This window comes from Oncorhynchus gorbuscha, linkage group LG10, assembly GCF_021184085.1.
Source record: "Oncorhynchus gorbuscha isolate QuinsamMale2020 ecotype Even-year linkage group LG10, OgorEven_v1.0, whole genome shotgun sequence".
NCBI classification, from domain to species: Eukaryota; Metazoa; Chordata; class Actinopteri; order Salmoniformes; family Salmonidae; genus Oncorhynchus; species Oncorhynchus gorbuscha.
Window position 1 is genome coordinate 91,698,015 of NC_060182.1, and position 11,439 is coordinate 91,709,453.

Genomic DNA, 11,439 nt, shown 5'->3' on the forward strand with positions numbered 1-11,439 from the left:
GATAAATATATATATATATTTTTTTAAACGTTGTTGGCTGTGTAAGTGTGCTGTATCCATGACTACCCATCGGATCAATCACCAAAGCAATGATCTCTGATAGATAAATCATGCTAGCTACAAGTAATGAAACAAATGTATAGCTGGGTTTAACACAGCATGGCTAGCTAACGGTAGTTTACCAATGTGCCCAGCCAGATTACATCCAAGGCTAACCCAGGGTATGATGCATAATCAATAGAAGCTATCATTTGTGACACTGGGTCATTGCAAAGTATTTTATTGAGTTGTAGAACACCATTAAATACCTCCTAAATGATGGTAGATGTCTGTAAAACATTATATAGACAACTACTTATGTTCTGTTGCACTAGTACGTACAGATTAAATAAGAATAACACAAAATATAGTCTACTATAATTATATGCACCTTTAGAAAATAGACAAAACTCAAAAAGGTTGTAGATTTATTAAATGCCTGTTAACATGGTGACAAATATAGAACACTTGGAAACCATGACAGTAGAGCATTTAATCACAACCTGGAAAGAACAAATTGAGCATGTATCCCTCAATAGGAAAATGGTGCAAAAAAAGAAAGATATACACCATGTGGAGCATTAGAGCAGAGCATCTATCAGGTTTAAGAGGGCAGCAACTGAACATGTTTCATAGAACAGGATAGAGTCTGGGTCTTTATTGTGATATTCCATAGAACAGGATAGAGTCTGGGTCTTTATTGTGATGTTTCATAGAACAGGATAGAGTCTGGGTCTTTATTGTGATGTTTCATAGAACAGGATAGAGTCTGGGTCTTTATTGTGATGTTTCATAGAACAGGATAGAGTCTGGGTCTTTATTGTGATGTTTCATAGGACAGGATAGAGTCTGGGTCTTTATTGTGATGTTTCATAGAACAGGATAGAGTCTGGGTCTTTATTGTGATGTTTCATAGAACAGGATAGAGTCTGGGTCTTTATTGTGATGTTTCATAGAACAGGATAGAGTCTGGGTCTTTATTGTGATGTTTCATAGAACAGGATAAAGTGTAGGTCTTTATTGTGATGTTTCATAGAACAGGATAAAGTCTGGGTCTTTATTGTGATATTCCATAGGACAGGATAGAGTGTGGGTCTTTATTGTGATGTTTCATAGGACAGGATAAAGTGTAGGTCTTTATTGTGATGTTTCATAGGACAGGATAAAGTGTAGGTCTTTATTGTGATGTTTCATAGGACAGGATAAAGTGTAGGTCTTTATTGTGATGTTTCATAGGACAGGATAAAGTGTGCGTCTTTATTGTGATGTTTCATAGAACAGGATAGAGTCTGGGTCTTTATTGTGATGTTTCATAGAACAGGATAGAGTCTGGGTCTTTATTGTGATGTTTCATAGAACAGGATAGAGTCTGGGTCTTTATTGTGATATTCCATAGGACAGGATAAAGTGTGGGTCTTTATTGTGATGTTTCATAGGACAGGATAAAGTGTGGGTCTTTATTGTGATGTTTCATAGGACAGGATAAAGTGTGCGTCTTTATTGTGATGTTTCATAGAACAGGATAGAGTCTGGGTCTTTATTGTGATGTTTCATAGAACAGGATAGAGTCTGGGTCTTTATTGTGATATTCCATAGGACAGGATAAAGTGTGGGTCTTTATTGTGATGTTTCATAGGACAGGATAAAGTGTGCGTCTTTATTGTGATGTTTCATAGGACAGGATAGAGTCTGGGTCTTTATTGTGATGTTTCACAGGACAGGATAAAGTCCAGGTCTTTATTGTGATGTTTCATAGAACAGGATAAAGTCCAGGTCTTTATTGTGATGTTTCATAGGACAGGATAAAGTCCAGGTCTTTATTGTGATGTTTCATAGGACAGGATAGAGTCTGGGTCTTTATTGTGATATTCCATAGGACAGGATAAAGTGTGGGTCTTTATTGTGATGTTTCATAGGACAGGATAAAGTGTGGGTCTTTATTGTGATGTTTCATAGGACCGGATAGAGTCTGGGTCTTTATTGTGATGTTTCATAGGACAGGATAAAGTGTGGGTCTTTATTGTGATGTTTCATAGGACAGGATAAAGTCTGGGTCTTTATTGTGATGTTTCATAGGACAGGATAGAGTCTGGGTCTTTATTCTATAATATGTTCTCTGTTATTGGGGCTGTTGCTGATCAGGAAATGGTTGTTAAGGTGGTGTCTCACAGAGACAAGAGTCCGTTTTGATTGAAGAAAAGGAGTGTGACGTAGAGGTCTGCAGACTACAGGGATGAGTCCATATACACTACTAACTATAGCACGACACGATCAGTAAGAATGTAAGGTCCTGATTTTAATACTGGTCACTGCCTTTCTTGTTTTTGTTCTGTTTGTTCTGTTATTTTTAGGGTCAACATGAATATTGATTACTGCATTGTTAAGTTTGGAGATTGCAAGAAAGGCATTTCACTGTACTTAAAACAGTAACATTAAAACTTGAAACTGTGTTTTAATATTTAACCAGGAAATCCAAATGAGGTCAATTGATCTCTTTCCCTCTTTCCTTGTTGTCTGTTACGTTCCCCAGTTTCTGTTTTGAGTTTGTATGTGTTTGTATGTGTATGTTTAAGGAAATGGCTTGCTGGATTTGAAGCAGCTGATTGGTCGGCCCCATCGACAATTGGGGCTCTGACCCCGCCCTCTCGTCAGGGGATACATCTGTCTGCAATTACCGACTCCTGCAGCTTGAAAAGCCAGTGTAATTTTGTTAGGAGAGAGAGCTTCTTTGATGTCCTGTGTTGATTGTTGCTCAGAGACAGGTGTTGTAAAGGATTTTGTAGCCGGTCCTGCTGGGGTATGTGTATGCCAAAAGGACTGTGTTGGTTGTGGGTCAAAGACAGGTGTTGTAAAGGATTTTGTAGCCGGTCCTGCTGAGGTATGTTTATGCCAAAAGGACTGTGTTGGTTGTTGCTCAAAGACAGGTGTTGTAAAGGATTTTGTAGCCGGTCCTGCTGAGGTATGTGTATGCCAAAAGGACTTTGTTATTATTGAAATGGTTCACTTTAAGTTAGTAATTATTCTGTTTTTGTTCCCAGGGGGGAAGGCACCTTGGGAGTGTTTAGGCAGGAGGCCTGCGGGCATGCATATACCTGCCGTATGTACTCGAGTCTATGCACACTTGGTAAGACCTGAGTGGATCACCCCCTGTATTTTGGTTAGCGTGCCAGGTGGCATTAAGAATAAGGTAGGAGAGGGGGCTTTAACTTTTACCTTCTTTACTTTTGTTCTGTCCAGCCCCTTTTCTCCAAATTACCGTGTGAAGAATAAATTCCCTGTTAACGGTAATATTCTCTGCCTCGGTCATCCTTACCTGCACCTACAGTCACATACCTCTTCACTCCACGAGGAGTTGAGTGTAGCAGGTTGTTGCGTGTCCCGTCCCCCCCCTGCCAAGAGGCGTGCGTAACATTGTCCAATAACACCTGAACCAAAGAGCACCTTCAACCTTTGTTTCAGTGATCTACTGACTAGTATATCCTTTAGATGCATTGTTCCCCTTGGTATTGCCAGGAGACTGTTACCATGGCCACCATGACCCTATCACTGCTTCTCCCTCCTGTTGTTCTGCTCGGAACACTGACAGGTAAAATGCATTCCATTGTATTCCGAGATCATTTTAAGTTAAATTATAACCACAATTTTTATTTATTTACAGAGAATCCTTTGTATCACTTTTTGAGGGAGACCTAGGCTGCATCTTTAATGTCAGCCTATTCCCTACATAGTGCCCTACTTTTGACCAAGGCCCGTAGGGCACTGCTGTAACGTAGTGCACTATATAAGGAATAGGATGGCGCAGCCCAAAGCATCCAGGATGTACGTCCAGCAATGAATTTTATGTACAGTATGTTACCTGTGTGCATGGAGTGACGCCAGACGCCCTGTGAGATTGCTGGAGATGTTGCGGGGGCTTAACTTGATTGGAGACTTCACCCTGCAGTGTGACAACCAGGGACAATACACCCCTCAGCAGTGGCTGGGCTCTGCAGGTTACCACACATATGGACATATGCTGGAAATGTAACAAACTATTAACATGTGTGATTGTTGTATTTCCAACGTTCTTTTTGTTGTTGTACATTTCTGGTAAGTTTCTGTTGTGTGGACAGACGATCCCTGGTACTGAGTCCACCAGACACTGCTCACATTGTGAGACAGGTAGGATGTGGAGATCTGTGTGCATTTATACACTCACTGTACAAAACATTAAGAACATATGCTCTTTCCATGACAGACTGACCAGGTGAAAGCATATGATCTCTTATTGATGTCACTTAAATCTACTTCAATCGGTGTATGTGAAAGGGAGACAGCTTAAATAATCTATTTTTTAAACCTTGACAATTGAGACATGGATTGTGGCTGTGTGCCATTCATTTGGGGGGTGAAAGGGAAAGACAAAAGATTTTAAGTGCCTTTTAACAGGTTATGATAGTAGATGACAGGCACACCGGTTTGAGTGTGTCAAGAACTGCAATGCTGCTGGGTTTATCACAACAGTTTCACGTGGGTACCAAAGGACATCCGTAGAACTTGACACAACTGTGGGAAGCATTGGAGTGAAATTTGGGCCAGCATCCCTGCGGAACACTTTCCACACCTTGTAGAGTCCACGCCCCCGATGACTTGAGGTTGTTCTGAAGACCAAAAAGGGGGTGCAACTCAATACTAGGAAGGTGTTCTTAATGTTTTGTCTGTCATTGTTTGCATATTTCTATTTTTAAGAAAGCAAAAATGGCAAGTAATTGCATCTTGTTATATAAACCTTTTTTTTTTTTTTTTTGTGAAAATGTGTCATCACCCATTTGCACAAAATACTAGGCCTGCTTACAATGCAATACTTCAACCATAAGGAATTGTGCATACGCATGGTCTAACGTTTGCATTAAGCTAAGAACGTTCTCACGCCAAGTTGAAATTTTTATAAATGGCAACATGCATGTTTTGGTATTTTGTAGACATGTATGTAGTTCTAGGAGAGGAGTTAGATACCTTCTCCATTAGACACCTATACTGGCAGCAGAAGAGAAAGGTGGATTTGTCTTTAAAGTTTGACGAAGATCCTACTCCCAGCACAGTGAACTGGGGTATATGTAAAAATAAACATTACCTATTACCCTAACTTTAATATCAAGCAAGTCATAAAATGTTATATTTAAGAAATTACTGAAATGTTGAGGTGGAACCAAGTCACAAGTAAGTCTCAAGTCAAGACAGGCAAGGTCTAAACTTTGAGTTGAGTCCTAAACAAGTCAATGTGCTCTTCACCAAATGTAATACCATTTCATATTTAATGAGTAATAGTATATTACATTTATGCAAATCATGAGTCCTTCTAAAAAAAGATTTATTACTTTCCAAATAAACTTTATATTTCCATGAGACAAAACAATATTCTAGTGCTCTCTCTCCAGATATACACTTAAAACAATCCTGCCATAAAGCTACAATGATTTATTAAAAAAGGTACATCAAAACAACCAATACTGAACTTCAAGTAGGCCGACAATTTCAACACTGGCCTGACTGTCTGAGAAAAAAAACAAAAATCCCAAAGATGGGAGATAAAACCTGAACGTGTGTGTGTGTGTGTGTGTGTGTGTGTGTGTGTAATGCATAGTTTCATTTTTTTCCTCTTATCTCAGGGCCCTATGATGCATTGCATTTGCAAAAGAGCAAATTCGCTAAAAGTCTGTCAGTCATTTGTGCACGATGAGGTCGCGGTATGATCCCACCATGGCTGAAGACACGCTCCACCAGAGCACTGGAGGCAGGCACTGCCAAGACCCTGACGGCCACTCGGCACAGTGAAGGAAGAGCCTTCCTGTTCATTGCCCAGAACAAGAGGGCATTCTGTCCTTCACATATGTCAAGGTAGTGACTTAGTTGTAGTGCTGGAGAGGTCCCAACAGCTTTCTTCTGCCTCTTACAGTATGCTGCAAACAGCCCATCTTCTTGTCCGAGACTATAGTCCTCTCGCTCTTTCTCATCAACAAGAGGCACAGCTTGCTCAGTCCATGTAGCATCTTCCAGAATCAGTTCTGGCAAAACATGTGAAAGCATAGCAGAAAACAAAATGGCCGGTATTAGAGCATTGGTGATGCAGTGGGTTAAACTGAAGAAGTATTATTGTTGCAGTCAATTGGATTAAATTGAGAAAAAGTTACATTAAACTCAATATTTACCTTTCACTCTCTGTGCCACCTCCTCCTTGACCTCCTCCTTGACCAGCACATGGTGCTCCACCCACATCAGAGAAAAAGCTGGATCCAAGGCAGCTGCTTTGAGGTAGACTGGATCTGAAAATGGGGCAGTGATTCCATCTTGTGTCCTGGCCATTTTCACATTGATGAAGATTCCAAGAAATCTTTTGTTCAGGGATGCCTGGAGACTTCTGACCAGGCCGCTCAGGAAGTGGACGTGAGGCTTCCGCTGCTCCAGGTGGTGATTCAGGGACAGGACCGAGGGAACAACAGAACTGATTGTGACGATCTTCTCCCCCTGTGTCATATCTGTTGCTTCTCCAAATGGCTTCAGGATGTCCACCAACTCCTTCAACTTATTCCACTCCCGTACGGTGAACAACAACTCCTTGTGCCCAGCCTTTTCTAGAACATGACTGAGCTTTCGATGGTCACATTGAACAACTGCCTTCACTTGTCTCAGTGTTGAGTTCCACCTTGTGTTGACAGCAGCAGGGATGCCTCTTTCCCCAAATTCAGCTTCAAACACCTCTTTGAATGTTGTGTTTGTATGTAGCAGTGAGCTGATTTTTAATAACTTTGAAAGACAAGGAGTCATCACTTTTGTTTCTTTCAAGCCATCTCCCACCACCAGCTGGAGAGTGTGGGCAAAACACTGCAACCGCTGTTTTTTTGTAATAGTAGCATCCACTGTTTGCTGGTCTTCCAGGGTTAGGTCATTCCAGAGCTCTGGGTCATCAAGGTGATCTTCGTCATGTACTTCATCTTCTTGTTCAATGAGGAAGCACACCGTGAATGCTTTTCTCATGTTGGCAGCATTGTCACTAATGATATAGTCCAATTTATCTTTGATCCCGTACTCACCACATATGGCCTCAAATTGCTCACAGATTCTTTCGGCCATGTGTGGGCCTTTGACGCTGTCACAGGCCAAGAGATTGGATTTGAGCTGTAGCCTCTCTCCATCTTTCTCCATACAGTGCACAGTGACACCAAGGAACCCCCTCATCTTTCGGTCGGACCAAATGTCCACTGTGACTGAAACATGGTCTGTGTTGCTCAACTGAGTTTTCAGTTTTGAACGTCTCTCTGTAGCGAGGTTCTCTACTTTTGATGTCAATGTTCTACAACACACTGGGCTGTACTTACTGTCAACCACTGACAGAAAGTGACGAAAACTCTTGTTTTCCACAACAGACAGAGGCAAGTTGCAATCGATAACCAGGTCGGACAGTATTGCATTGTTGATGGCTTTCTGCTGTGTATGATTCATGCTGTACTGCCCTACACGGGTCTCCATGAACTGTGAGATTGGAGACTGTTGTGGTTCACTTGTGACACTTTTGTTCATCTGGTATTGTTCAAATCTGTAAACACATTTAAAAAAAATAATTGAGCGGGGCAGTAAGCACAATCTTGGGTGCAAAGATCACGTTTCCGCACTGGCTGACTGTGTGGAGGCTCATTGATTTAACGTTACGTTCGCCTACATGCTATACTAGCAGTTATATTTAGCTGCCCGGTATATATTTGCCACGACTTACCGTTCTTTGTGCAGCTTCAAATGTCGAACAAAGTTGGAAGTTGTTGCCCCTCCATCTGTAATTTTTTTCCCGCATGTTTTGCAAGTTGCAATCCGTTTTTTGTTGACTACAGTGTAGTCTGTATATCCGAAAATAATAATTTTGGGTATCATCTTTCCAATGGCTCAATCTGAATTCACCCGCAGACGTTCCTCTGTATTGCCACGCACAACTTTTTCTCCGCTGGCACAATTTGATTGGCTGCTGTCCGATTCAAATTTATCTGTTAAATGGAGAGTTGATGCGCTAAATACTTTATTTTTCAAATAGCGTCTTATATATTTGGGTTTGGGGAGGATATCAAGTCAGTTCGAGTCATAAGGCTCAAGTCCAAGTCAAGTGTCATTGGTGTCAAAGTCGAGTTGCAAGTCATATTTGTGACTCGAGTCCAAGTCATGTGACTCAAATCCACACCTCTGAAATGTACTGACACTCAGATTAAACCCACTACACACACAAAGGAATGAGAAAGTAAATTGTAAATGTCATTTTTATTAAGTCGAGTGTGATGCCAGACTTTGAGAAAAGTGATAAGCCTAGTCAGTTTAATACAGACAGATGCAGAGGTTGTGTAAAGCAGCCATCAATAATCATGATAGAAGCACAATAACAGATCCTGCCATCATCCTCGTCGTCTGTCTTAATATGCAGTTACTGACAGGGTGCCAAAAGGAACGCACTTCTCCCTTCAACCATTTTGTCAACATGCAAAACAGACACAGTAATCATGAGTCTTTCTTTTGACAAATTACAATAAAATATGAAGACATCGTACTATGAAAAAAAAACTTAAAAAATGAATGTTGAATGGCCTAGTTCTGTTTCTATTTAAAAGGTATTTAATACACCCTCTCATATACACACACCCTTCACCATCCCTCCACCACCTCTTTGTTTGTCTTCTGTCCCGCAAACACTTTTCTGTTTCTTTGAACTTGAAGCTGAAAGGAGATGATGGAAGAGAGAAATACATGTTTAGCTTGTTTAAAACCATCTACAGTCTTGACAGGGGAGGGGAGGTGTTCTACAATATTTTTGGGAATTATTTAAGATCATACCAAGGATCATTTAGGTATTTGATTTTTTTTTTTTAAAGTGAAAATTGTACATTTGGACTCATTGAATAACAGACTCACTATATGGAACAACAGAGTCCCAAAATACAATCTAAAGAAGTTTGTTCTGAAGTGTCTATCCTATATCTGAAAGATAAAAGAAAAATCTGAATATTTTTTATATATTTTTTTTAACCCCTAAATTGTCTAAAAATATACTTCCATTCATTTTTCAAACTGGTTCCCGGGGGACCTTCAGATGAGTCTTGTGAGGCCTGTGGGCAACCTAGAGAAGGGCCATACTAGTGTGTAGCCCAAACTTAAGTCGCTACAGGTGTGAGAAGACCGATGTTTCATGGTGTCTCACGGTCTGACAAACACCGCTCTCTCTCTTTGACTGCCGATGCGGAAGTGCAACGTCGGTGGATTGAGATGCATCTGATGCAACAAAAAAAACAAGGTCTCTCTACCTTAAAACTGAAGGATTTATGTTATGCTAATTAGATTTCCATGGGTCCATGGAAATAGACTAAGGGGTTAAGGACATGGTAATTCCCTTAAGGGGAGTGATATCACACTGCCTGATGGGATGCATTTGATTTCAGACCACTGACGTTAGAGACTGAAGTTAGCTTTCAAACTAGAATGGAGAAAATCAACATACATTCCATACTAAGAATACAACAGTCAACAACAACAGGGGTGTTTTCATTAGGCAAACACTGTAGCAAACAGTTGCAAAACGTTTTGCAACGGTAACAGTTTACTCCAAACATATGTTGCCACAAAAACAAGTTTCTATTGGAAGGAACTCAGGTTAGTCCCTACATGTTTAATTCCATTTGCTTCTGTTTATATCCATTTGGTTTGGTTCCAAGTGAACACACCCCAGTTCAGGTAAGACATGAGCTAACAAACTATACCGTGGCTCCCTCCAGCATGTGTTGGTCTTTCTGGAGAGCATTGTGCAGGCCTTCCTCGGACGTGTAGCCGATCCAGCAGAAGCCTCTGTGGAATCCTGTCTCCTTGTCCTGTTAGAAGATAGACATTGTGAGGTGAATATAGAGGTTGTGGTATATATTATTACTGGACCATGCTCGTCATTTATGGACATTTGAACATCTTGGCCATGTTCTGTTATAATCTCCACCCGAAACAGACAGAAGAGGACTGGCCACCCCACATAGCCTGGTTCCTCTCTAGGTTTCTTCCTAGGTTTTGGCCTTTCTAGGGAGTTTTTCCTAGCCACCGTGCTTCTACACCTGCATTGCTTGCTGTTTGGGGTTTTAGGCTGGGTTTCTGTACAGCACTTTGAGATATCAGCTGATGTACGAAGGGATATATAAATAAATTTGATTTGATATACCGGTAACTGCCAAAATAAAGGAAACACCAACTTAAAGTGTCTTATAGGTCGTTGGGCCATCAGGAGTCAGAACAGCTTCAATGAACCCTGGCATAGATTCTACAAGTGTCTGGAATTCTATCGGAGGGATGCGACACCATTCTTCCATGAGAAATTCCATCATTTGGTGTTTTGTTGATGATGGTGGAAAACTGTCGCAGGTGCCTCTCCAGAATCTCCTATAAGTGTTCAACTGACACCACACACACAAAGTCACTGAGATCTCGTCTTCTAGCCAACATCATGGGCAACTGGGCATTTTTATACATTGTTTGATGGGATGTCAATTGCTTATTTACTAGTGTGTTTCCTTTACTTTTGGTTGGCAGCTAGGTCAAATGAAGATACACATTGTGATATCAGAGGGCTGGGTTTCTCACTTATTAAACAATCTGTTAAAAAGTGTACTTACAAAAGGAAGTAGGCATTTCTTGACTTGCCCGAACTGCCCAAAGTACTCCTTCATGTCCTCTGAAAAAATAATGACAACATGTTATAGGTTATACTGTATGTTATCTATAGTGCAAATGACTGTACTAGAGGACGTGGTCTTAATCTTTGACTATACACACAGACAATGATGGTTTAGCTAGCCAGCTGATGCCAACTATCTCATTGACATACATTGCCCACATCATTAGGCTGCAATAAGCCCCACAACTTAGTAATCGGCACAACTACAATGTCAAATGAGCATTGATGAGAAAAAAAAAAGACAGAAAGGCTGGTTAAATTAAAATAAGGTTAGCTGAAAGACGCAGCCACACATAGTTAGCTAGTGAGCTTGGCTAGCAGCAATGTCAAGGCAGCAGTCACACAGCATGATGTATAAAGACGCCTACAAAAGCTCATAGCCTAGCATAAAATAGCCAACATACAGTAATTTTGTTTCCAATATACATTTTTTTTAAAAGCATGCTTACTGCTTGCAATGGTCCATGGTATTTTAGACACAAACACCTCAAAAACCTTCTTAGACGATGCCATGTTGCGTCCTTGGAAAGCTAACTAGCTAGAAGTTACCTTTGACCCGAGTCACGTGACTTAACACACACCGGTGTTATTTAACTGTTCATTTTTCAAATATGGACTTAAAATCACTGAAAGCAAAGCTTTACTTTACATATTTAACATGCTATGCTTTTTAATGT

At 40.6% G+C, this 11,439-nt stretch overlaps 2 protein-coding genes across 2 annotated transcripts; both read right to left on the minus strand.

The window, feature by feature from the left end:
• Positions 1-5,411: 5,411 nt before the first annotated feature.
• On the minus strand, positions 5,412-7,941 carry LOC124046739. The gene is made up of 3 exons (XM_046367460.1): positions 7,790-7,941; positions 6,228-7,612; positions 5,412-6,083 (listed from the first exon to the last, which is right to left on the minus strand). Exons 1-3 carry the CDS (start codon positions 7,939-7,941, stop codon positions 5,692-5,694), a joined length of 1,929 nt encoding a protein of 642 aa, XP_046223416.1. The 3' UTR covers positions 5,412-5,691.
• A 359-nt stretch (positions 7,942-8,300) lies between these two features.
• LOC124046745 (SRA stem-loop-interacting RNA-binding protein, mitochondrial-like) lies at positions 8,301-11,390 on the minus strand. The gene is made up of 4 exons (XM_046367468.1): positions 11,212-11,390; positions 10,701-10,759; positions 9,807-9,914; positions 8,301-8,769 (listed from the first exon to the last, which is right to left on the minus strand). Exons 1-4 carry the CDS (start codon positions 11,273-11,275, stop codon positions 8,698-8,700), a joined length of 303 nt encoding a protein of 100 aa, XP_046223424.1. The 5' UTR covers positions 11,276-11,390; the 3' UTR covers positions 8,301-8,697.
• Positions 11,391-11,439: the final 49 nt, after the last annotated feature.